General features: G+C 36.4%; 1 protein-coding gene across 1 annotated transcript in view; it reads left to right on the top strand.

The window, feature by feature from the left end:
• Positions 1-27,959, top strand: part of CFAP47 (cilia and flagella associated protein 47) — a 525,897-nt gene that overhangs the window by 38,674 nt on the left and 459,264 nt on the right. Inside the window, exons 9-13 of the mRNA XM_027608633.2 lie at positions 8,454-8,640; positions 9,371-9,584; positions 23,127-23,279; positions 23,959-24,145; positions 24,243-24,339. Of these exons, the coding sequence (XP_027464434.2) occupies positions 8,454-8,640; positions 9,371-9,584; positions 23,127-23,279; positions 23,959-24,145; positions 24,243-24,339 (838 nt within the window). The remainder of the gene's footprint in view (positions 1-8,453; positions 8,641-9,370; positions 9,585-23,126; positions 23,280-23,958; positions 24,146-24,242; positions 24,340-27,959) is intronic.

Genomic DNA, 27,959 nt, shown 5'->3' with positions numbered 1-27,959 from the left:
GCATTCTTGTTGTAGTCTAGTTGATTATAAATGCACAGATTTATTTGTGGGCTCTCTATTCTGTCATATGTTCATATGTCTTTTTTATGCCAATACCATACCGTTTTGGTAACTGTAGCTTTGTAATATAGTTTGAAATCGGGAAGTGTGATGCCTCCAGCTTTGTTCTTTTTGCTCAAAATTGCATTGGCTATTCAGAATCTTTTGTTTACATTAGGAGCAAAAAGAATAAAATACTTAGGAATAAACTTAACCAAAGAGGTGAAAGACTTATACACTGAAATATCAACGAAGGGAACTAAAGAAGCCACAGATAAAGAGAAAACCATCCTGTGTTCATGGTTAGGGAGAATTAATATTTTTTAAATGTCTATACTACCCAAAGTGATCTACAGGTTTATTACAGTCCTTATCAAAATCCCAATGGTGTTCTTTACAGAAATAGAAAAAAATCTAGAAATTCATATGGACAGGTTTTCAGTACTCTTTAGCATACACTGAAGAGTGGAATTGTTGAATCATGTGATAATTCTGTTTAACTTTTTGAGAAACTATCATACTGTTTTCCAATGAAATTGTACCATTTCATAACTCTTACCAGCAATGAATATGTGTTTTAATGTTCTAATACCTCCACACCTTTGCCCATATTTGTTAATGTCCTTCTTTTTGATTATATCTGTCCCTGTGGGTGCAAAGTTGCTTCTCACTGCAGTTTTCACTTACATTTCCCCAGTGACTATTGATGGTGAATGTCTTTTTATATGCTTATTGTGCACTGGTATATCTTCTTTAGGGAAATGTTTATTCATGTCTATGATAGGCAGAATAATGACCACCTAAAAGTGTCCTTATCCTAATCTGCGGAATTTGTGAATATGTGATGTTTCATGGCAATGGAGGATTTAGGTTTTAATTGGAAGTAATGTTGATAATCATTTGACTTTAAAATGGGGAGATTAATCTGGATTATCTGTGTAGGCCCAATATAATCACAGGGGTGCTTAAACATGAAAATAGAAGGCAGAAAAGTATGAGTATCAGAGTGATGTGATGTGAAAAATATTTGCATGTCCATTACTGGCTTTGACAACGGAAGGGGAGGGTGATGAGCCAAGGAACACGTTGACCTCTAGAAGATAGGAAAAGATAAGGAAATAGATTCTCCACTAAACTCCAGAAATGAACGTTGTCCTGCTGAAATCTTGGTTTTGGTCCATTCAGATTGGAGTTGGACTTTTGACGTACAAAAGTAGAAGATAAGAAACTGAACTGTTGTAGCCCACAGAATTGTTTGTAATTTGTTATTGTAACAATAGGAAACTAATATAAAATTCTTTACCCATTTTTAATTGGGGTATTTGTCTTTTTGTCGTTGAATTGCAAAAGTTCTTTATGTATTCTGGATACAAGTCCTTTATCAGCTATGTGAATTACAAATATTTTCTCTTCTGTGGGTTGTTTTCACATTTTCTTTTTTGTCCTTTGAAGTACAAAAGTTTTAAAGTTTGATTAAGTCCAGTGTATCCTTTTTCCCCTTTTGTCACTTGTGCTTTTAATATCCTGTCTTAGTAGCTATACAATATCCAAGGTCATTAAGATTTGTTCCTATATTTTCCTTTAAGAAATTTAGCTTATGCATTTAAAGTATATTATCCATTTTGAGTGTTATTTAGAGGTCCAGATTCATTCTTTTACATATAGATGTCCAGTTATTTTGGAATCTTGGCATACTTATTGAAAAAACACCTGACTGTAAATGTTAGAGTTTATGGACTCTATTTTATTTATGTTTATCCTTATGCCAATATCACAGTGTACTGATTAGCGTTGTAGTAATTTTTGAAATTGGGAAATGTGAGTCCTTCAGATTTGATCTTTTTAAGGAAATTTTTGACCCATTTGAGACCCTTGAAAATTCATATGAATTTTAGAATTAGTTTACTAATTCCTATAAAAACAAAACAAAAAAAGAACAAAACACCCCAGCAGCTGGGATTTTGATAGGAATTGTATTGAATCTGTAAATCTGTTTGAGAGTATTTCCATCTTAACAATATTAAATCTTGCAACTTATGAAAATTGGATAGTTTTCATTTCCATTTATTTATGTCCTTTTATATTCCTTTCAGTGGTGATTAGTAGTTTGCAGTACACAGGTCTTGCCATTCTTTTAAAAATGTATTCCTAATATTCTGTTCTTTTTGATGAAATTGTATTCTTAAATTAATTTTTGTATCATTTACTGCTAGTATATAGAAATGCAATTGATTTTTGTATATTGACCTTGTATCCTGTAACCTTAAAATCATTTATTATTTCTGATCATTTTCACTGTGTTCTTTGGGATATAAGATTAATGTTATCTGTGAATAGAGACCATTTTATACCTTTCTTTCCAATTTGGATGAATTTTATTTCTTTTTTCTTACATCATTGCCTTGGCTAGAACCTCTACTATGGTATTAAATAGAAGTGACAAGAGAGGATATTTTTCTTCTTCCTAATCTAAGGGGAAAGCATTTAGTCTTTCACCATTAAGTATGATGTTAGTTGTGGGTGTTTCATAGATTGCATTTACAAACTTGGGGAAGTTTTCTTCTACTCCAAGTGTTTTAGGTGTTTTTACTGTGAAAATGTGTTGTATTTTCTCAAGTACTTTTTCTGTGTCTGTTACAGCAATAATGTGTTTTTTGCCCTTTATTGAGATGGTATATTACATTGACTGATATTCTGATGTTAAACCTGGGATAATTCCCTGTTGTACATAGTGAAAATCCTTTGTACATATTGCTGGATTCAGTTTGATAGTATTTGGTTGAGGAATTTTGCATATATATTCATTAGGGACATTGGCCCATAGGTTTCTTTTCTTAAATATCTTTGGTTTTGACAATGGAGTAAAACTGGTGTCACAGAAAAAGTTGGAAAGTGTTCTCTTCAATTTTTGGAATAGTTTGTGAAGGACAGGTGCTAATTCTTCTTTAAATGTTTGATTTAAAAAAAATGGTAAAATTCACCATCAAAGCCATCTGGTTCTGGGCTTTTCATTATCAGGAGTTTTTTTGATTTCTAATCAATCTCTTGTTATCCCAGGGCTATTCAGATTTTTTATTTCTTCTATAATCAATTTTAGAAGTTTGCAACTAAGAATTTGTCCATATCATCTAGGTTATCTAATTTGTTGGCATACACTTGTTCATCATATTACCTCATACTTTGTTTTGTGTGTGTGTGTGTGTCAATTTTTGTTTTCTATTTACTGAAATCAACTACTTTGTTCACATGCATTTTATTTTATTTAAATGTATTTTTCTTTATTAAGTTTTGAATTTTAATTCCAGTGTAGTTAACATTCAGTGTTTTATTAGTGTCAGGGGTATAATATAGTGATTCAACACTTCTATATATTACTCAGTGCTCATCATGGTAAGTGCCCTCCTTACTCCCCATCACCTGTTTCACCCACCCCCCATCCACCTCCCCTCTGGTAACCATCAGTGTGTACTCTTTAGTTAAGGGTCTGTTTCTTCATTTGTCTCTCTCTCTTTTTCCTTTGCTCAATTTGTTTCTTAAATTCCACATATGAGTGAAATCATGTGGTATTTGTCTTTCTCTGACTGACTTATTTTGCTGAGCATTATACTCTAGCTCTATCCATGTTGTTGCAAATGGTAAGATTTCATTCTTTTTAATGTCTCAGTAATATTCCATTGTGTGTATGTGTGTGTGTGTATATATATGTGTGTGTGTGTATATATATATATATATATATATATATGGCATCTTTGTCCATTCACGTATTGATGGGCACTTAGGCTACTTCCGTGATTTGGCTATAATAAATAATGCTGCAATAAACATACAAATGTATATATCCTTTTGAATTAGTGTTTTTGTATTCTTTGGGTAAATATCCAGTAGTGCAATTGCTGGATCTCCGGGTAGTTCTATTTTTATCTTTTTTAAAAAAGATTTTATTTTTATTTATTTGACAGAAAGATTGAGAGAAAGAGAGCACACAAGCAGGGGGGGTGGCAGACAGAGGGAGAGAGAGAAGCAGGCTTCCCTCTGAGCAGGGAGCCCAATGAGGGGCTCGATCCCAGGACCCTGGGATCATGACCTGAGCCGAATGCCAATGCTTAACGACTGAGCCACCAAGGCGCCCTGTTCCCTCACTTTTTATTGTTGACAGTGATATTCTCTCTATCATTCTTAATTGTAGCAAATTGAGTCTCTCTCTTTTTTTGTTTTTTGCTTGGTGAGTCTAGCTAATGATTTTCCATTACTGATGATCATTTCAAAGACAGTTTCAGATTTGTTGGTCGTCTCTATTGCTTTCAGCTCTCTATTTCATGGATTACTGCTTTTGTCTTTATTATTCCTTTTCTTCTCTTCACTTTGGGCTTACTTCTTTTTTCTATTTCCTAAGGTGGAAGTTTAGGTTATTGCTTAAAGGCCTCTTAAATTTATTTCATTTTTTTAAACCTTTTATTTCTTATTTTATCTTAAAAAATTTTTTTTAAGATTTTATTTATTTGTCAGAGAGAGAGAGAGAGAACACATGCAGGGGGAGCAGCAGAGGGAGAGGGAGAAGCAGGCTTTCCGCTGAGCAGGGAGCCTGATGCGGGACTGGATTCCAGGACCCAGGGATCATGACCTGAGCCGAGGGTAGATGCTCAACTGACTGAGCCACCCATGCATCCCCCCCCTTTTTTTTTTAAAGATTTTATTTATTTATTTGACAGAGAGAGAGATAGTAAGAGCAGGAACACAAGTGGGAGAGGGAGAAGCAGGCTTCCCGCTGAGCAGGGAGCCCAATGTGGGGCTCGATCCCAGGACTCTGGGATCATGACCTGAGCTGAAGGCAGACGCTTAATGACTGAGCCACCCAGGTGCCCCCCATGTGTCCCTTTTTAAACCTTGTTAAAAAAAAAATTATTTATTTATTTATTTATTTATTTTTGACAGGAGAGTGTGTGAGAGAGCGTGCGAGAGAGTGTGTGCGTACACGTGGGGGGAGGGGCAGAGGGGGAAGCAGACTCCCCGCTGAGCAGGGATCCCAGGACCCTGGGGTCATGACCTGAGCCAAAGGCAGACGCTTAACCCACTGAGCCACCCAGGCGCCCCTTAAATTTATTTCTAATTACAGCTTTTGCTGTATTCCATGAGTTTTGACATGTTGTGTTATAGTTTTCCTTCATCTCAAGGTATTCTCTAATTTCCCCTGAGATTTCTTTGACCCATTGGTTACTTAGGAGTGTATTGTTTAACTTCTACATATTTGTGAGTTTTCCATATTTCCTTCTCTTTATTTGTTCTTTTTAACAATTTCTATACTGTATTGATAGTCTCTATTTTTTGAGATGTTTTCATACCTTTTCTAATCCTTTTTTATTGAGGTATAATTGACATAGCATTAGGTTTCAAGTGTACAATGTAATGATAATTTATATATATTGGGAAATGATCATCATAATAAGTCTATTTAATATCTATCACTATACATAGTTACAAATTTTTTTCTTGTGATAAAAACTCTTAAGATTTACTCTTGTAGCAACTTTCAAATATGTGATATAGTATTAACTCTAGTCACTATGCTGTACGTTATATCCTCATGACTTACTTATTCTATAACTGGAAATTTGTACCTTTTGACCCCCTTCATCCATTTCACCCACCTGCCTCCCCTTGTCTTGACTACCACCAGTCTATACTGTGTATATATGAGCTTGGTTTTTTTTGTTTGTTTGTTTTTTGTTTTTAGATCCCACATATAAGTGAGTTCATACAGTATTTGTCTTTCTGTGTCTGACTTATTTCACTTAGCATAATGCCCTCAAAGTATACCTGTGTTGTCAAAAATGTCAAGGTTTTGTTTCTATTTTATTCCTAAACACTTGATCTTTCTTGTCTTTTTGATAATAGTGATTTTGACAGGTGTGCCATGATACTTTATTGTGGTTTTGATTTGCATTTCCCTGATGATTAGTAATGTTGAGTGATGATGATTAATGAGTGATATTTTTTCCCATCCCATGGGTTGCTTTTTCATTTTGTTGATGGTTTCCTTTGCTCTACAGAAGCTTTTTAGTTTGATGAAGTCCCACTTTATTTATTGTTTATTTTTACTTTTGTTGCCTTTGCTTTTGGTGTCTTCCTTTAATTCTTTAGTTATATTTTCCATTAGTTCTTTGAGCATATTTATAATAGTCAACTTATCATCTTTGTCTAATAAATTCAACATTTGGGTTTCTTCGGGCATAGTTTCTATTTATTGCATTTTTTCTGTGTGTTGGCCATACTTTCCTCTTTCTTTTTGTGTCCCATATTTTTTTTTCTTGAAAACTGGGCATTTTAAATGATATAATTTGGCAACTCAAATCAGATAGCTCTCAAGATTTATTGTCATTGCTCTTTGTTTTTGTTCTTTTTCTTTAGTAACTTTGTAGACTGAGTCTGTAAATGTTTTCTTTGTTATGTGCAGCCAATCAAGGATCTGCTCAGTTAATTTAGGGGTCAGCTAATGATTGGGCAGAGCTTCTCTTAAATTCCTTGAATCGATAAGTCTCACAGCCTTTGCCAAGAGTGTTTGTGTAAATGTATTGGGTGAGGCATATCTTCATTGTTCTGTCAGGTATTTTATAGCTTTTATTGGCCTTTAATTTCACCTTGCACAGAGTCTCAAAGTCAGCCAGATGTCAGAAATTAGAGCTTTCTCAAATCTTTCCTGGGCATGTACACTGTCCTACACATGTGTGTGGTGGTCTAGATTCCCAGGAATATGTCAGAGCTTTTCAAATATCCTCTGAATATTTTGTGTTTTTATTTTCCTTTTTTCTTTTTTGTTTTGCCTCTTGTTGGCCTTAAATGGTAATGCTACTTCAAGTTGCTGTGATGTTTAGCAATTGCTGCTGATTTTTTGATGAGGGGGAGGGGAAGAGAGTACAAAACTGGGGGGAGAGAGTTGTTCACAAAGAATGAGCCCCGAACCAGGTCAATTAAAAATAATACCCTGGGGCACCTGGGTGGCGTCTGACTTCAGCGGCTCAACTCATGATCCCGGGGTCCTGGGATCGAGTCCCGCATTAGGCTCCCTGCTCTGCAGGGGGCCTGCTTCTCCCTCTCCCTCTGCTGCTCTCCCTGCTTGTGTTCCTTCTCTCTCTGTCAAGTAAATAAAATCTTAAAAAAAAAAAATACCCTTATAGTAGGCTTTTTAGCTAGCTTCTAGACAGGACAAATAGGGACAATTCTCTGGGGATAGGATTTTTGGAGAGCTCCAAACGCAATCTTTTCCCTCCCTGGTTGCTAGGCTAATAGTTTTTACAGCTGCCATAGTTACAAGGCTGTTGTTTTTCAAGGAGAGCTCAAAACCGGGGAGAGGAGGATGGGATTACGGTGTATAAAAATGACACGAAACCTGTTATTCTTTCAGAGATTCAGCTATTTTAAAAATTTTATTTAAATTCAATTAGCCAGTATATAGTACATCAACCGTTTTTGGTGTAGTGTTCAGTGATTCATTAGTTGCGTAGAACACCCAGTGCTCATTACATCACATGCCCTCCTTAATGCCCATCACCCAGTTACCCCATCCCCCCACCCACGTCCCTTTCTGCAACCCAGTGTGTTTCCCAGAGTCAAGTCTCATGGTTTGTCTCCCTCTCTGATTTCTTCCCATTCGGTTTTCCCTCCCTTCCCCTATGGTCCTCTGTGCTATTTCTGATATTCCACATATGAGTGAAACCATATGATAATTGTCTTTCTCTGACTGAGTTATTTCACTTAGCGTGAATACCCTCCAGTTTCATCCATGTTGATGTAAATGGTAGGTATTCATCCTTTCTGATGGCTGATCAGCTATGTTTTTCTTAAATACTCCTTGGATTTTTATAAGCTTTTGGGTAATTTTAAAATATGTGTAAAGTTGATTTTGACAGTTATTCCAGTGGTTTCTTTCCCTTGTAGAGGAGTAGATATTTGGAGATCCTTGATTTGCTATTCTGGAGGTGCTTCAATAACATTGTTCTTAATTTTTTCTTAAATACTTTTCCAATAATATATATCTTAAAGGTTTGTCAATGCTGTATATGGTATTTCTAAGCTACTTTTATATTTCGGTGATGGACTAGCTCTCCTTTAAAAATTAAAAAAAAAGTTTTTTTATTTGCTTTTTATTTTTTCCAACAGTTTAATATTATTTTTGTAATCCATTTGGACTGCTAAAACAAAATACCATAGATTGCATGGTTTATAAGCAACAGAAATTTATTTCTCACAGTACTGTAGGCTAGAAGTCCTAGATCAAGGTGCCAGCATGGTCAGGTGAGGGCCCTCCCAAAGGCCCTATCTCCTAATTCCATCACATTGGGCATTAGGTTTAAACATGTGAGTTTTGGGGATTCACAAACATTCAGCCTATAGCAATTGGTTACTTTTTCTTTTTTTAGACTGTGACATGTTCATTCATTCCACATCAAGTAGGAGTCTTTAAAGTGAAGCAATTGATAGAGATTATTGGCTCAGTGGCAGATGAAAATTTGCAGTCATCACTAAAGCCTTTTCATCAAATATATTTAGATTTCAAGAGCATCTGCAAACCTTCCACCAAGAAAGTTGTGATGAAAATTAATCCTGGTAAGCTAATGTGGACACATATTTTTTTAAATTAAGGTTATATAGGATTATTTTAGCACACCGATTGCTTAGCTATGTGTATCAAATGTGGTCTGATCTTGTGGTACTTACCTTATGAATGCATCAAAATCACTTAGAAGGCTGGTTAAAATAGATCTCACTGGTCTGTATCCCAGAACTGATTGTTAAATAGGTCTTTGGTAGAACCCAAAGATTTGCATTTCTAACATGTCCCTGACAGTTGCTGATGCTGCCATTTTGAGGATTATAATTTGCATAGCACTGGTTTAGTGATCTATAAAATTTATTAAGTATTTTATTGGTTTTTATATTATATTCTACATTTTGGTTTGAGTCTCTAATATAAACTAGTTTTGACCATTCCATGGATTATCTTGTTGCTATTTCCTGTAATACTCAATTATCTTTTATACATTGAGCCATATGAAATTGCTGATATTCAGCTCTCTTTGATCTGTAAAAGCTTATGTCACATAGGCTAACCCATTCTTTCAAGTTACTATGTTTTCTTTTTTATGTATGCAATATTTTCTAAATTGTCTTGTGTAGGTCCATTTATTAGATGAATTATTTGTATTTTCTGAATGTGTTTTTTTAGGGATTTAGTTTTAAGTTAGAACCAACAGTGTAATGTATTAATGCATGGATATTATTTGGAAAGCTGAAATTCAAGAAACTGTATTTAACTTAATATTCAATTCCATAAAAGGTATATCCCCTTTGGTCAGTAATCCTACGGGACAGTTTGTGGTTAGAGACTTGCCAAAATACAAGGACCGTGCACCTGTTACAATGCTTCAATCAGCCATGACATGCCTTCACAATCATCGCATAAGTAAAGAGTCAATGGAGGGTGCACTGATAGCCTTTCCCAATGACCGAGCTGCAAGTATCAGGTCTGGAGACCAGCATAAAGTTTTCAGGTAACATGTTATATTAAACACCAGAAATTTTGAAAGATACAATGACCAACATGATATGCAGGTCTTAGCAGATCCTGCTATAACAAACTAATGATGACGATAATAATAATAGTAATAAAATTTTATCTCTCTTGTTTTGTTTTACATTGGAGGTGATGGTTATTGAATGCTACTGTATTTGCTTTGTCCTACCTCTCATCACCTCTACTCTGTGCTTGACAGGAAGTGGATGGTTTACCAGATGATTATTAAAATATGCTGTTGAAAAATATAGAATAATAGAAAAAAATCACTTTTAGAAATCTATCAAGTTCTCAGACTAGTCATACTCATTAAGTATGGCTGACAGCTTGAATTTATCTAAAATAAAAATAAACATTTACAATTGTGAGAAACTAGTCGTCATCATCGTCATTATTGATCATCATCATCACCTTTGTTCCCCTCAAAGTCACATTTCTCATAACCTTTCCCAAATTGAACTAAAACTTCACCAATTAGGATCAAAGGTGATGTCAAACCTCAATTTAAATCAATCCAAGCCTCAAAGAAATTACTACCTTTCAAGTGCTTAGTGAGAGGAACCCAGGCATCCTGGTTTTTACACATTGCAGACTGAAATGAATTTTTCTGCCTGCTTGTGTGTTACTAGTACACTATCTAAACTTGATAATGTCCCTGGGTTTTCTCTACTTGTCTCTTTACCTTTGGTGAGTCATTGAGCTCACTTAATTTTACAGTCATTTTCTTGCAATATCATTTGATTTTAGGCCATAATTGTTTTATTATCCACAATTGGAAAATTCTGGGTCTTTGCATAGTCAGTCTTGTTATTTTATTTTACAAATTTTATTCGTACCAGCCTTTCTCTCTCTCTTTTTTGTTTGATACGTACCATGAAGCATAGGAGTGCAAAAATCACTCAGACTCCATTTTGAATAATTATATAGTATAAAAAAGGAAAACTCATCTCTCCCTCTGACTCATTGCACTCCCTCCCATACAGAAGTATCTGTTGGAAACAATTTTTTATGTATCCTTTTCAGTTCTTTCCTATGTTTATACAAATATGTTTGTATAGATATATGTTAATTAAATATTAATATTTTTTCTGTCTAAATCAGTCTTAATATGATCTAAAAAATGCCAGATTTTAAAAATACTCTTTATTTAAATTCAATTTAGGTAACATATGTAGTGTTAGTTCTGCCAGATTTTTTTAAAAAATTATTTAAATTCTATTAATTAACATATAGTGTATTATCAATTTCAGAGGTAGAGTTCATTGATTCATCACTTGCATATAATACGCAGTGCTCATTACATCACATGCCCTCCTTAATGCCCATCATCCCCACCCACCTCGCCTCCAGCAACCCTCAGATTGTTTAACTATAGAGTTAAGAGTCTCTTATGGTTTGTCTCCCTCTCTGATTTCATCTTATTTTATTTTTCCCTCTCTTCCCCTAAGGTCCTCTGTTTTGTTTCTTAAATCCCACATATTAGTAAAATCATATGATAATTGTCTTTCTCTGATTGACTTATTTCCCTTAGCATAATACCCTCTAGTTCCATCCATGTCATTGCAAATGGTAAGATTTCATTTTTTTGATGGCTGAGTAATATTCTATTGTGTATATATATACCACCTCTTCTTTATCCATTTATCTGTTGATGGACATCTGAGCTCTTTCCATAGTTTGGCTATTGTGGACGTTGCTGCTATAAACATTGGGGTGCAGGTGCCCCTTGGGATCTCTGTGTTTGTATCCTTTGGGTAAATACCCAATAGTGCAATTGCTGGATCGTAGGGTAGCTCTATTTTGAACTTTTTGAGGAACCTCCATACTGTTTTCCAGAGTGCCTGTACCAGCTTGCATTTCCACCAGGAGTATAAGAGGGTTCCCCTTTCCCCGCAACCTCACCAGCATTTGTTGTTTCCTGACTTTTAATTTTAGCCATTCTGACTGATGTGAGGTGGTATCTCATTGTGGTTTTGATTTGTATTTCCTTGATGGCAAGTGATGTGGAGCATTTTTTCATGTGTCTGTTGGCCATTTGTATGTCGTCTTTGCAGAAATGTCTGTTCATGTCTTCTGCCCATTTCTTCAGTGGATTATTTGTTTTTTGGGTGTTGAGTTTGATAAGCTCTTTATAAATCTCGCCAGATTTTTTTTTAAAGAAAGCTAAACATTTCCTATTTATCTCATGGCCAAAAGTATTCTTCTCAATTTATTCTTTTCCATATTAATAGAGATACAAAATTTAGTTATTTTCTGGTTAACAATTAGTAACTTTAAGTAATGAAATTTTATGATGTATTAAATTGTTGGTAACTATAATTACTATTTTATTTCTTAATGCATTTTATTAATGATTTTGACAAGAAAATAAAGAAAATAAGTTGGGAATTTTTGTCTAACTTTTTTTAGTACAGTATGTCCTGTGTTTAGAACAGTGTCAGGCATATAATAGGCACTGGGTAAATATTTTTAAATAAATAAATGAGGAAAAGTGTTTTATTTGCATAATAAATTTTGTCCCCTGTATTTTGCACATTAAAAAAAAAATCACCTACTCAAAGCTGAAGAGGTATTTCATGAAGTTTATTCTTTTTTTTAAAGTTTTTATTTTAATTCCAGTTACTTAACATACAGTGTAATATTAGTTTCAGGAGTACAATTCAACACTTCCATACATCACCTGGTGCTCATCACACCAAGTACACTCCTTAATCCCCATCACCAATTTCACCCCATCCCCTCACCCACCTCCCCTCTGGTAACATCAGTTTGTTCTCTATAATTAAGAGTCTGTTTCTTGATTTCTCTCTCTTTTTTTTCCCTTTGCTCATTTGTTTTTTTTTCTTAAGTTTCTTAAGTTCCACATATGAATTATATGTGGAATTATATGGTATTTGTCTTTCTTTGACTGACTTACTTCCCATAGTATTATACTGTCTAGCTCCATCCAGGTTGTTGCAAATGGCAAGATTTCATTCTTTTTTTAACGACTGAATAATATTCCATAGCGTGTGTGCGTGCGTGTGTGTGTGTGTGTGTGTGTGTGTGTGTGTGTGTGTGTGTGTGTGTGTGTGTATACCACATCTTCTTTATCCATTCATTAGTTGATGGACTCTTGGGCTGCTTCCATATCTTGGTTATTGTAAATAAAGCTACAGTAAACACAGGGGTGCATGTATCCCTTTGAGTTAGTGTTTTTGTGTTCTTTGGGTAAATACCCAGTAGTGCAATTGCTGGATCTTAGGGTAGTTCTATTTTTAATTTTTCAATGAACCTCCATACTATTTTCAAGTGACTGCACCAGTTTGCATTCCCACTAACAGTGCAATAGGGTTCCCCTTTCTCCACATCCTCGCCAACACTGTTTTTCTTGTGTTGTTGATTTTGGCCATTCTGACAGGTATGAGGTGATATCTCATTGTAGTTTTAATTTGCATTTCCCTGATGGTAAGTGATGATGAACATCTTTTCGTGTGTCTGTTGGCCATCTGAATGTCTTCTTTGGAGTAATGTCTGTTCATGTCTTCTGCCCATTTTATGATTGAATTATTTGTTTTTTGGGTGTTGAGTTGTATAAGTTCTTTATATATTTTGGATAGTAACCCATGTCTTCTACCATTCTGTAGCTTGCCTTTTAGTTTTGCTGATTGTTTCCTTCACTGTGCAGATTTTTATTTTGATGTGGTCCCAATATTTTATTTTTACTTTTGTTTCCCTTACGACAGGAGACATATCTAGAAAAAAGTTGCTATGGCCAGTGACAACAAAGTTACTGCCTCTATTCTCTTCTAGGACTTTTATGCGGGTTTCAGGTCTCATATATAGTTTATTTTTTTTTTTAAGATTTATTTATTTATTTATTTATTTATTTATCGGAGAGAGAGCACAAGCAGGGGGAGCAGCAGGCAGAGGGAGAAGCAGGCACCCTGCTGAAAAGAAGTCCGATGTGAGACTTGATCCCAGAACCCTGGGATCATGACCTGAGCCGAAGGCAGACGTTTAACCTACTGAGCCACTCAGAAGCCCTTAGTATAGACATTTTAACAATATTTGTTCTCTAATCCATGAGCGTGGAATGTATTTCCATTTCTTAGTCTCCTCTTCCTTTTTTTTTTTTTGCTATGATGTTTCTTTTTTTCTTTTATTTTATTATTTTAATCACCAGATATCATTAGTTTTTTTAATTTTATTTCATTATGTTATGTTAGTCACCATACATTACATCATTAGTTTTTGATGTAGTGTTCCATGATTCATTGTTTTCGTACAACACCCAGTGCTCCATGCAATACATGCCCTCCTTAATACCCATCACCAGGCTAACCCATCCCCCAAGCACCTCCCCTCTAGAACCCACAGTTTGTTTCTCAGAGTCCATAGTCTCATGGTTCAACTCCCCCTCCGATTCCCCCCCTTCATTTTTCCCTTCCTACTATCTTCTTCTTCTTCTTTTTTTTTTTTTAACATATAATGTATTATTTGTTTCAGAGGTACAGGTCTGTGATTCAACAGTCTTGCACAATTCACAGTGCTCACCATAGCACATACCCTCCCCAATGTCTATCATCCAGCAACCCCATCCCTCCCACACCCCACCACTCCAGCAACCCTCAGTTTGTGTCCTGAGCTTAAGAATTCCTCATATCAGTGAGACCATATGATATATGTCTTTCTCTGATTGACTTATTTCACTCAGCATAATACCCTCCAGTTCCATCCACATCATTGCAAATGGCAAGATTTCAATTTTTTGATGGCTGCATAATATTCCACTGTGTGTGTGTGTGTGTGTGTGTGTGTGTGTGTGTGTGTGTGTGTACACACCACATCTTCTTTAATCCATTCATCTGTTGATGGACATCTTGGCTCTTTCCATAGTTTGGCTATTGTGGACATTGCTGCTATAAACCTTGGGGTGCATGTACCTCTTCGGATCAGTACATTTGTATCTTTGGGGTAAATACCCAGTAGTGCAATTGCTGGGTCATAGGGTAGCTCTATTTTCAACTTTTTGAGGAACCTCCATACTGTTTTCCAGAGTGGCTACACCAGCTTGCATTCCCACCAACAGTGTAGGAGGGTTCCCCTTTCTCTGCATCCTCGCCAACATCTGTCATTTCCTTTAGCTATTCTGACTTGTGTGAGGTGGTATCTCATTGAGGTTTTGATTTGGATTTCCCTGATGTGCTGTTGAGCACTCTTTCATGTGTCTCTTGGCCCTATGGATGTCTTTGGAAAAATGTCTGTTCATGTCTTCTGCTATTTCTTGATTGGGTCATTTGTTCTTTGGGTGTTGAGTTTGATAAGTTCTTTATAGATTTTGGATACTAGCCCTTTATCTGATATGTCATTTGCAAATATCTTCTCCCATTCTGTCGGTTGTCTTTTGTTTTGTGGACTGTTTCTTTTGCTGTGCAAAAGCTGTTTATCTTGATGAAATCCCAATAGTTCATTATTGCCCTTGCTTCCCTTGCCTTTGGCGATGTTTCTAGGAAGAAGGTGCTGCGGCTGAGGTTGAAGATGTTGCTGCCTGTGTTCTCCTTTAGGATTTTGATGGACTCCTGTCTCACATTTAGGTTTTTCAACCACTTTGAGTCTATTTTTGTGTGTGGTGTAAGGAAATGGTCCAGTTTCATTCTTCTGCATGTGGCTGTCCAATTTTCCCAACATAATTTGTTGAAGAGACTGTCTTTTTTCCATTGGACATTCTTTCCTGCTTTGTCAAAGATGAGTTGACCGTAGAGTTGAGGGTCCATTTCTGGGCTCTCGATTCTGTTCCATTGATCTATGTGTCTGTTTTTGTGCCAGTACCATACTATCTTGATGATGACAGTTTTGTAATAGAGCTGGAAGTCCGGAATTGTGATGCCACCAGCTTTGCTTTTCTTTTTCAACATTCCTCTGGCTATTCGGGGTCTTTTCTGGTTCCATACAAATTTTAGGATTATTTGTTCCATTTCTTTGAAAAAAGTTGATGGTATGTTGATAAGGATTGCATTGAATGTGTAGATTGCTCTAGGTAGCATTGACATCGTCACAATATTTGTTCTTCCAATCCATGAGCATGGAATGTTTTTCCATTTCTTTGTATCTTCCTCAGTTTCTTTCATGAATATTTTATAGTCATCTGAGTACAGATTCTTAGCTTCTTTGGTTAGATTTATTCCTAGATATCTTACGGTTTTGGGTGCAATTGTAAATGGGATCGACTCCTTAATTTCTCTTTCGTCTGTCTTGTTGTTGGTGTATGGGAATGCAACTGATTTGTGTGCATTGATTTTATATCCTGACACTTTACTGAATTCCTGTATGAGTTCTAGCAGTTTTGGGGTGGAGTCTTTTGGGTTTTCCACATAAAGCATCATATCATCTGCAAAGAGTGAGAGTTTGACTTCTCCTTTGCTGATTTGGATGCCTTTTACTTCTTTTTATTGTTTGATTGCTGTGGCTAGGAGTTCTAGTACCATTTTGAATAGCAGTTGTGATAGTGGACATCCCTGCCGTGTTCCTGACCTTAGGGGGAAAGCTCTCAGTTTTTCCCCATTGAGAATGATATTCGCTGTGGGTTTTTCATAGATGGCTTTTATGATATTGAGGTATGTAACTTCTATCCCTATACTCCAGAGAGTTTTGATCAAGAAAGGATGCTGTACTTTGTCAAATGCTTTTTCTGCATCTATTGAGAGGATCATATGTTTCTTGTTCTTTCTTTTATTAATGTATTGTATCACATTGATTGATTTGCGGGTGTTGAACCAACCGTGCAGCCCAGGGATAAATCCCACTTGGTCGTGGTGAAGAATCCTTTTAATGTACTGTTGGATCCTATTGGCTAGCATTTCGGTGAGAATTTTTGCATCCACGTTCATCAGGGGTATTGGTCTGTAATTCTCCTTTTTGATCCGGTCTTTGTCTGGTTTTGGGATCAAGGTAATGGTGGCCTCATAAAATGAGTTTGGAAGTTTTCCTTCCATTTCTATTTTTTGGAATAGTTTCAGAAGAATAGGTATTAATTCTTCCTTAAATGTTTGGTAGAATTCCCCTGGGAAGCCATCTGGCTCTGGGCTCCTGTTTGTTGGGAGATTTTTGATGACTGCTTCAATTTCCTTAGTGGTTATGGGTCTCTTCAGGTTTTCTATTTCTTGCTGGTTCAGTTTTGGTAGTTGATACATCTCTAGGAATGCATCCATTCCTTCCAGATTATCTAATTTGCTACCATAGAGTTGCTCATAATATGTTCTCCATAATTGTTTGTATTTCTTTGGTGTTGGTTGTGATCTCTCCTCGTTCATTCCTGATTTTGTCGATTTGGGTCATTTCTCTTTTCTTTTTGATAAGTCTGGCCAGGGGTTTATCAATCTTACTAGTTCTTTCAAAGAACCACCTCCTAGTTTCATTGATTTGTTCTACTGTTCTTTGGTTTCTATTTCATTGATTTCTGCTCTGATCTTTATTATTTCTCTTCTCCTGCTGGGTTTAGGCTTTATTTGCTGTTCTTTCTCCAGCTCCTTTAGGTGTAGGGTTAGGTTGTGTATTTGAGACCTTTCTTGTTTCTTGAGAAAGGCTTGTATTGATGTATCCTTTCCTCTTAGGACCACCTTTGCTGCATCCCAAAGATTTTGAACAGTTGTGTTTTCATTTTCATTGGTTTCCATGAATTTTTTAAATTCTTTTTTAATTTTCTGGTTGACCCATTCATTCTTTAGTAGGATGCTCATTAGTCTCTGTGTATTTGAGCTCTTTCCGACTTTCTTCTTGCGATTGAGTTCTAGTTTCAAAAAAAGCATTGTGGTCCAAAAATATGCAGGGAATGATCCCAATCTTTTGGTACTGGTTGAGACCTGATTTGTGACCTAGGATGTGATCTATTCTGGAGGCTGTTCCATGGGCACTAGAGAAGAATGTATATTATGTTGCTTTGGGATGGAATGTTCTTAATATGTCTGTGAAGTCCATTTGGTCCAGTGTGTCATTTAAAGCCTTTATTTCCTTGTTGATCTTTTGCTTAGATGATCTGTCCATTTCAGTGAGGGGGATGTTAAATTCTCCTACTATTATTGTATTGTTTTTGATGTGTTTCTTTGCTTTTGTTATTAATTGGCTGGCTACTCCCATGTTAGGGGCATAGATATTTACAATTGTTAGATCTTCTTGTTGGAAAGATCCTTTAAGTATGATGGAGTGTCCTTCCTCATCTCTTATTATAGTCCTTGGTTTAAAATCTAATTTGTCTGATATAAGGATTGCTACCCCAGCTTTCTTTTGATGTCCATTAGCATGATAAATTGTTTTCCAATGCCCCACTTTAAACCTAGAGGTGTCTTTGGGTCTAAAATGAGTTTCTTGCAGACAGTATATCGATGGGTCTTGTTTTTTTATCCAATCTGATAGCCTGTGTCTTTTGATTGGGGCATTTAGCCCATTTACATTTAGGGTAACTATTGAAAGATAGGAATTTAGTGCCATTGTATTGCCTGTAAAGTGACTGTTACTGTATATTGTCTCTGTTCCTTTCTGGTTTATGTTACTTTTAGGCTCTGTCTTTGCTTAGAGGACCCCTTTCAATATTTCCTGTAGGGCTCATTTCGTATTTGCGTATTCTTTTAGTTTTTGTTTGTCCTGGAAGCTTTTTATCTCTCCTTCTATTTTCAATGCAGCCTAGCCATATATAGTATTCTTGGCTGCATGTTTTTCTCATTTAGTGCTCTGAATATATCATGCCACTTCTTTCTGGCATGCCAGGTCTCTGTGGATAGGTCTGTTGCCAATCTAATGTTTCTACCATTGTCAGTTACAGATCTCTTGTCCTGAGCTGCTTTCAGGATTTTCTCTTTGTCTCTGAGACTTGTAAGTTTTACTATTAGATGTCGGGGTGTTGACCTATTTTTATTGATTTTGAGGGGGGTTCTCTGTGCCTCCTGGATTTTGATGCCTGTTTCCTTCCCCAAATTAGGGAAGTTCTCTGCTGTAATTTGCTCCAATATACCTTCTGCCCCTCTCTCTCTTTCTTCTTCTCCTGGGATCCCAATTATTCTCATATTGTTTCATCTAATGGTATCACTTATCTCTCAAATTCTGCCCTCGTGATCTAGTAGTTGTTTGTCTCTCTTTTCCTCAGCTTCTTTATTCTCCATCATTTGGTTTTCTATATCACTAATTCTCTCTTCTGCCTCATTTATCCTAGCAGTTATAGCCTCCATTTTTGATTGCACCTCATTAATAGCTTTTTGATTTCACCTTAGTTAGATTTTAGTTCTTTTATTTCTCCAGAAAGGGTTTCCCTAGTATCTTCCATACTTTTCTCAAACCCAGGTAGTATCTTTATAATTGTCATTCTAAACTCTAGTTCCGACCTCTTACGAATGTCCATATTGATTAGGTCCCTGACAGTCGGTACTGCCTCTTGTTCGTTTTTTTGAGGTGAGTTTTTCCGTCTTGTCATTTTGTCCAGAGGAGAATAGATGAATGAGAGAACCAAATGCTAACAGGGTAAGAACCCCAGAAAAATATACACTAAACAAATCAGAAGAGACCTTCCAGAAAGTGGTCACTTTTCTGTTCAGAGTTGCTGCTATTGTTTTCTTTGATCTCTTGTTGATTTTGTAGGTGTTCAGAATGGTTTGATACCTTTCCAGCTGAATTCCTGGGACCAGACTAAATTTAGTTCTCCTACTCCTCAGCCATCTTGCTTCTCCCTTCTCATCTTCAATTTCTTTCATCAGTGTTTTATAGTTTTCAGAGTACAAGTTTTTCACCTCTTTGGTTAGGTTTGTTCCTAGGTATTTTATTATTTTGGGTATAAGTGTAAATGGGATTTTTTTCTTAATTCCTCATTCTGCTGCTTCATTATTAGTTTATAGAAATGCAACAGATTTCTGTACATTGATTTTGTATCCTGCAAATTTACTGAATTTGTATACTGGTTCTAGCAATTTTTTGGTGAAGTCTTAGAGGTTTTCTATATATAATATCATATCATCTGCAAATAATGAACATTTTACTTCTTCCTTAACGATTTGGATGCTTTTTATTTCTTCTTGTTGTCTGACTGTTGTGGCTAGGACTTCCTGTACCATGTCAAATATAAGTGGTGAGAGTGGATATCCTTTTCTTGTTCCTGACCTTAGGGGAAAAGCTCTGTTTTCCCCATTGGGTATGATATTAGCTGTGGGTTTTTAGTTGATGGCCTTCATTATGTTGAGGTATGTTCCCTCTAAACCTAATTTGTTCAGGATTTTTGTCATGAGTCGATGTTGTACTTTGTCAAATGCTTTTTCTATGTCTATTGAAATGATCATATGGTTTTTATCTTTTACTGATGTGAAATATGTTGATTAATTTTTGAATTTTGAACCACCTTTGCAACCGAGGAATAAATCCTACTTGATTGTGGTGAATGATTGTTTTCAGTGTATTGTTGAATTCAGTTTGCTAGCTTCATGAAGTTTCTTCTTTATGGGCGAATAAGCATTTAGGTATGTTAATAACCAGCTCTTTGTCCCTTCAGGCATTTATTTTACTACTTCTTTCCATGACCTTCCTTTACTCCTTGTTACAGACCTTGAGACTTCAGATATAGGAAGCATTTCTAGATTTAAAGGTGGTTAAGGTTCCTGAAGCCTGAGGGAAGTTTAAATTAACTGTCTTTTTTTTTGCTTGTTTTAATTTTTTTTTGAATTATAGTTGACATGCAATATGATATTAGTTTCAGGTGTACATCATTTTGATTTGACAATTGTATACAGTAGGCAGTGCTTATAAGTGTAGCTATCATCTGTCATCATACAATGTTATTACAGTATTATTGACAATAGTTTCTATGCTGTAGTTTTCATCTCTGTGACTTATTTTTTTATAACCAGCAATTTGTACCTCTTTTATCCCCTTCACCTATATCACCCATTCCCCTTACTCTCTTCTTCCCTGGCAACCACCAGTTTGTTCTCTGTATTTGTGAGTATTTCTGTTTTTCTGTTTTGTTTTTTAGATTTTACATATAAGTGAAATCATATGGCATTTGTCTTTTGCTGTCTGACTTATTTCACTTAGCATAATTCCCTAGGTCCATCCACTGTTGCTAATGGCAAGATTTCATTCTTTATGGGTGAGTATAATATTCAATTATGTGTATATACATATATGTGTGTACATATATATTACATCTTATTTATTCATGCATCTCTTCATGGACACTTAGATTTCTTCCATATCTTGGCTATTGCATATATTTTTTTGAATTAGTATTTTTGTTTTCTTTGGGTAAATACCCAGAAGTGGAATTACTGGGTTTTATGGAATTTCTATTTTTATTTATGTTTTATTTTTTAAAGGATTTGTATTTGTTTTTTTTAAAGATTTTATTTATTTTTTGACAGAGAGAGAGACAGCAAAAGAGGGAACACATGCAGTGGGAGTGGGAGAGAGAGTAGCAGGCTTTCTGCGGAGCAGGGAGCCTGATGCGGGGTTCGATCCCAGGACCCTGAGATCGAGCCGAAGGCAGATGCTTAACGACTGAGCCACGCAGGCGCCCCATATTTTTATTCTTTTGAGGAACTTCCATACCATTTTCCACAGTGGCTATACTAATTTACATTCACACCAACAGTGCAGGATGGTTCCCTTTTTTCCACATCCTCATCAATACTTATCATCTCTTGTGTTTTTAATACTAGCCATCCTGACTTGCGTAAGGTGATATCTCATTGTGGTTTTGAATTTTATTTCCCTGATTATAAGTGATTTTGAACACATTTTCATGAGTCTGTTTGCCATCTCTATGTCTTCTCTGGGATAATGTCTATTCCAGTCATCTACCCATTTTTAAATTGGATTATTTGGGTTTTTTTGGTGTTGAGTTTTATAAGTTCTTTATATAATTTGGATATTAACCCCTCATTGCACATATCATTTCCAAATATCTTCTCCCATTCAGTAGGTTGCTTTTTCATTTTGTTGATGGTTTCCTTCACTGTACAAAAGCTTTTTAGTTTGATATAATCAAATAGTTTATTTTTACTTTTGTTTTCCTTGCCTGGGGAGACATAACCTGAAAAATATTGCTAAGGCTGATGTCAAAGAGATTAGTGCCTATGTTTTCTTGTAGGAGTTTTATGGCTTCAAGCCTCACATTTAGATCTTTAATCCATTTTGAGTTTATTTTTGTGTATGGTGTAAGAGAGTGGTCCAGTTTCATTCTTTTGCATGTAGCTGTCCTGTTTTCCCAGCACCATTTATTGAAGAGACTGTTTTTTCCTCATTATATGTTCTTGCTTCCTTTGTGGAAGATTGAGTGTATAAGCATGGGTTTATTTCTGGGCTATTTTTTCCATTGATCTATGTGTCTAGTTTTTGCCAGTACCATACTCTTTTGATTATTATAGCTTTGTAGTTTATCTTGAAATCTGGAAGTGTGATACCTCCAGGTTTGTTCTTCTCAAGAGTGCTTTGGTTCTTGGGGGGTCTTTTCAACAACTGTTTTTGAGTAGCAAAGCATTTATTTCTCTCTTATTGTCTAACTCTCATAAAGACTGTCATTCAGTTAAAGTTATCTTACTGTAACCATTGAGGACTTGTTGAAAACAGGGAGAAATATTAAATTTCATTTGACCATATGACTAATAGATTCATACTTGAGTTAATTATTGAGGGTAAGAATCTTAATGATTGATAAAATCTGTTGAGTATTGAGGTAGACCAAGGTGAGAAGATATGAATAATTGTACATTTTGTTTTTATGGAAAAATATGGTGGGTGAAAGGAAGAGCATGAACTCAGATGAGCGATCATGAGATATAACGTAGATGTACTTCATTTATGGATTGGTTTCTCTCAATTTTCCATTGATGGTTGTTGCATAAGCTCTGAGATGTTAAAAAAGTAATGTGTTTTAACAAAAGGATTTATGATTATATATATATATATATTTCTAAGTTTTGTCACAGCCATTTGAAAGTAACTACCTCTTAGGAAACACTAATCAGATTCAGATCTAGTCCCATGTGTAACTCTAGAACTCTCCATTTTTTTTTTAAGGTTTTATTTATTTTTTAACAGCGAGAGACACAGTGAGAGAGGGAACGCAAGCAGGGAGAGTGGGAGAGGGAGAAGCAGGCTTCCCGCTGAGCAGGGAGCCCGAAGTGGGGCTCGATCCCAGGACCCTGGGATCATGACCTGAGCTGAAGGCAGACACTTAACGACTGAGCCACCCAGGCGCCCCACTCTAGAACTCTCCAAATTGCTTACTTGACTAATTCCTGAAGGGTAGTTTTAGAGTAGGCACCATTGTATGGCAGTGACCTTAGGAATTTTCTCTAATTAGGTTAGGAAGAAATTTAAATCTTATTCTAATTCTATATGTCATAATGTCTTGCCATGTAAGAGGATATGAGGAAAAGGACTAGAACCTGCCTTCCTTACCATTCTGTGCTTAGCCACTAGCGTAGGAGACATTCAATAAAGACTGATTGAATCAATGCATATATATATATATAAATATTGACAAAACTTGCTTATCTTGTAGGACGATTTTCACAAAGATTCCAAGGTATAACTATGTGGATCCTGATTTCGCATATACTAAATCTGAAAAAATTGAAAAGCAAGCACATAAAAATTATTATGCGAGATACATTAAACATTTAAGAAGTGTGCGCCTGCGGAAACAAGCAGAGAGGTAAAGGTCACCTCCTCAAACAGTATGAAACGGATCGTGGTGCCTGCAGAGCCAGATTTTTTTTTCTTTACTCCTTAGTTTCTTTTTAGTGATTTAAGTGACCTTTTCATATATGAAAATAATGAAAGCTTGAACTCCTTTAACTGCAGTTATTTCCTTCTTTCCTTTTGGTTCGGGAATGTCTTACATTGTTTTGTTTCCCCAGAAGCAGTTCTTGAGGTGGGTTCCAACACAGTGCTCTTTTAGGAGAAACAAGATGAGGGAAGCAGGATAGGGCAGGGGAGGGAACTGAGAAATGATGTGTTTCAGGTAAGGCTTACACTCAGCCTGATGCCTAGGGTCTCTTGAAGCATAAATTATGCCACGTAGATGTTCCTGCGTTGAGCCAAAGGGGCTTGTCTTTTTTTTTTTTTCTTTTAAAGGGGCTCCTTTGTGCTCTCTGTCAGCCGTTGATTGTGAGCTGTCCTTGGTTGTGGTGGGGTGGGCCTGACTTCCTTGGTGAGGTCTTTGAGAATGGGGTCTTCTCAGCAGAAGGTAATTTTCTGCAGATTAGCGCATCATTCTTCCTAAGTGGTTCTGAGTGTGTCAGCAGCAGCATGAGCTATGGGGAATGTTGGGATTTGCCAGTGTATTTTCTAAAACCCTTGGCCTCAATTAGTTGTTATTGTGATTTCAATAGGGAATGCATGGATTCATATAATGATACTGACATAGGATTACAGCCAGCGTCAGGTCTAAAGTCACCTTCACTTTCAGAAACGGAAATAGAAGAGGAATTATATTCAGCAAAGTGTCTGATCAAACCTAACCAGTTACTAAATACCAGAAATATAGAATCCAAGGAGACGAAGGCTCTGAGAAGAAAGGCATGTGCAATATTTTACATTCCATTAAGTCATGAGAATTCTTAAAATATCTTTTGCTAATATTGAAAATTAATCTTGGAGTAACATTTTCCCACAGGTTCTCAAAGGACTCAAATCGGACCCATCCACGCCCCATGAAAAACATGATTGCAGCTTAATTTTGACACCAAAGCAAATTCATCAAGTAATTGTTGGTAAGAATCTATAAAAAGCTATTAAAGCCTTTGTTTTTAACAGATTTATTGGAGCATAATTTATATTCCATAAAACTGACCTGTTTAAAGTATGCAAGTCAGTGAATTTTAGTAAGTTTATGGGATTATGCAACCATCATCATAATTCAATTTTAGAATGTTGCCATCACCCTCAGGACCATATGTACTTACTCCCAAATCCCACCCCTAGCCCCAGGCAACCGTTAATCAATTTTCTCTCACTGTGGATTTGCCTCTTCTGAACATTTCATATTAAAGGAATCGTACAATATGTAGTCTTTCATATATTGCAGCTTTTACTTAGCATAATGATTTTGAGGTTCATCCAATAGGTATAAATAGGTATAAATATTTTCTTCCTTTTTATGTCTAAATAGCGTTTCATTTTATGGGAGTACCACATTTTGTTTATCCATTTACCAGTTGATGGATACGAGCTGTTTTCAGTTTGAGGCTATTGTGAATAATGTTGCTATAAATGTCCGCATATAATTCTTTGAGTGAACATATGTTTTCATTTCTTTTGGTTAGATTCCTAGGAGTGGAATTGCTGAGTTGTATGGTAAATTACTGTCCAACATTTCAAGAAACTGCCAAAAACTTTCCAAAGTGCACCAAGTTACAGTCCCACCAACAGTGCACGAGGGTTATGATTACTCCACATTCTCACCAGCAGATGTTATTTTCTGTCTTTCCCGATTATAGCCGTCCTGGTGGTGTGAAATGTTCTCTCTGTGGTTTTGATTTGCATTTTCCTTGTGCCTAAGATGTAGAATATATTTTCATGCATTAAATTGACATAGATGTATATCTCCTTTGGAGGAGTGTCTTTCAAATTCTTAGCCCAATTTTTAATTTGAACATTTGCCTTCTTATTGCAGAGTTGTAAGTATTGTTTATATATTCTGGATACAAGTCCCTTATCAGATATATGATTTCCAACGTCTGTGGCTTGTTTTTGTTTTTTAGTTTTTAAATAGTGTTGTTTAAAGCACAGAAGTTTTTACTTTAAGTGAAATTGAATTTATCGTTTTTTAAAAAATTTTATTATAATTTTTTTCTTTTATAGCTCATGCTTTTGATTTCACACCCAAGAAATCTGTAGCTAACTCAGTGTCACAAATATTTTCTTTTGTTTTCTTCTAAAATGTTTATAATTTTTAATCTTACATTTAGTACTACAATTCCATTTGGGTTAATTTTTATGTATGTTGTGAGTTAAGAGTCTAAATTCATATTGTTGTATGTGGCTGTTCAAATGTAGCATCATTTGTTGAAAATACTATAATTCCTCATTGAATTAATTGCCTTAGCACCCTTGTTGAAAATCAATCAACCATATATATCAGGCTTTATTTCTGGAGTCTCAGTTCTGTTCCGTTGATCTGTATGTCTATCCTTATGACAGTTCTACACTGTCTTTGATACTGTGCATTTAGAGTAAGTTTTGAAATCGGTTAAGTTTAAATCCTCCAAATTTGCTCCTTTTTCAAGATTGCTTTTGGTTATTATGGATATAAATCAGATTTTATTAAGACCCACTTTGTCTTGCTTCTGGATCTCTTGCTTGCCCCAATCAGTATTGAAACCTCAGGTCATGATGTTGACATTCTCTGAATGTTCGCCATTGAGATAATTATTTTGACAACATCCCTAGGCATGAGTTAAGAAACAAGTGACAGGGGCGCCTGGGCGGCTGTCAGTTAAGTGTCTGCCTTCGGCTTGGGTCATGATCCTGGAGTTTGAGATTGAGTCCCGCATTGGGCCCCCTGCTCAGCTGGGAGTCTGCTTCTCCCTCTCCTCCTTCCCTGCTCGTTGTCTCTTGCTCGCTCTCTCTCTCAAATAAATAAATAAAATCTTAAAAAAAAAAAGAAACAAGTGACAGTTCCCTTGCAGAGGTGTTAAACAGTATCCCTCCCTAGGTCATTTTCACTATTAAAAGATGATTATGGTTAAAGAAATAGTAGTCTATACTAGTCTGCAGAGGAAGTTTGTATTTCATTCTAGGAAGGATTAGGGTGGCCTTGAGGAAGATGTGGGCAGAAGATGATTAATTGGTATGGATGTGCTGATTCTCCCTCTAGGGAGAACTCAGGGCACAAAACACCAAATACCAGTTCTTTTGTTATCCAGACTAAAGGTGCAAGGTCAGAGGCAACACAGTGGGAAGTGCTTAAATATCTGGGTGGTGATGGCTTGCTCTGGCTAGTCAGTGGCCAAGTCTCAGATCAGTGAGGACTGTGGGAAATGCCCAAAACAGGATCTGGCTTCTGGGGAAAGCGGGTGACATGGACTGGCAAAAAGATTTGGAATCTCCCACCATTCACTGAGGTTCTGAATGGGAAATAGGACTCTGTGCTGTAAGAGCACTGGAGCTAAACCTCCCTGCCACACAGTGACAGTGAGGCCCTTGGGCATGGCAGACTGGGAACTCATTAGTTCATTGGCTGTCTGGAGTTGTGGATGCAGTTCGTTTCAGGTTAAATGTCATTTACTGTGCCTCTCTTTTGTGCCAGGCATGTGATAGGTACTGGGCTTTATAGTCCCAGGGACTTATTTTCATCATTGGGTGTTACATGCTTTGTGTCTTCCAAATTGGTGACTTATTAATCAGATAAGCAAATCTATATAAATTCAAAAGGAGCAAAGTTAGAAGGCAATGTCCAATGTCTCTTCTACAACTCCTCCACCAGCTTCTCTCCCTTCTTCACCTGGTGTCCTGAGTATTTTAATAATGACCCTTTCTCTGGGGATAGGGTCCCTGTGTGGGTTTATAAGGTCAGCAATTGCGATGGTGGGAATTTTGTATCACCCTCATTTTTATACCTTGAAGGTGTTTTTTGAGCCTCTGCACAGAACAGGGACGGGCACGATCAATGGAGATTACAATTTCAGAAAATTTTGCTCTGTATTTATATTTTAGAAAAGTGAAGTGGGGACCCCTGGGTGGCTCAGTCCGTTCAGCATCTGACTCTTGATTTCAGCTCAGGTTATGATCTCAGGGTCGTGAGATCGAGCACCACGTCAGGCTCCAACGCTGGGCTTGGAGCGTGCTTCAGATTCTCTCTCTCCCTCTCTCTCTGTCTTTCTCCCGCTTCCTCTCTCTCTCTCTCTCTCTCTCAAAAAAAAAAAAAAAAGTGATTGTCAACAGACACAGTAGAGGATTTAGAGAATAATTGAATCCGTTAGTGAAAACTGTTGTAGAGGGGCGCCTGGGTGGCTCAATTGGTTGGGCAGCTGCCTTTGGCTTGGGTTATGATCTCTGGGTTCTGGGATCAAGTCCTACATCAGGCTCCCTGCTCAGTGGGGAGTCTGCTTCTCTCTCTGCCTCTGCTCTCCCCTTCCTTGTGCTCTCATGCTTGGGCATGTGTGATCTCTCTCTCTCTCAAATAAATAAAATCTTTAAAAAAAAGAAAAAACTGTTACAGAGTCTGGGTTACATTGGATGTTGTGCAGAGTATTGTTTACTTCATCAGCAAATGTCGAGTCACTTTGGTTTTAAGTTACCACTTATTGATATATAAGCCTGACATTGTATTGAACAATGTATAAACATGATCTTATTTAATCCTTCAAATGATGTAAGCAACTTATAAGGT

The sequence above is a fragment of the Zalophus californianus genome, chromosome X (genome assembly GCF_009762305.2).
Source record: "Zalophus californianus isolate mZalCal1 chromosome X, mZalCal1.pri.v2, whole genome shotgun sequence".
In the NCBI taxonomy this organism is placed as follows: Eukaryota; Metazoa; Chordata; class Mammalia; order Carnivora; family Otariidae; genus Zalophus; species Zalophus californianus.
This window is presented reverse-complemented; position numbering and strand designations above follow the sequence as displayed.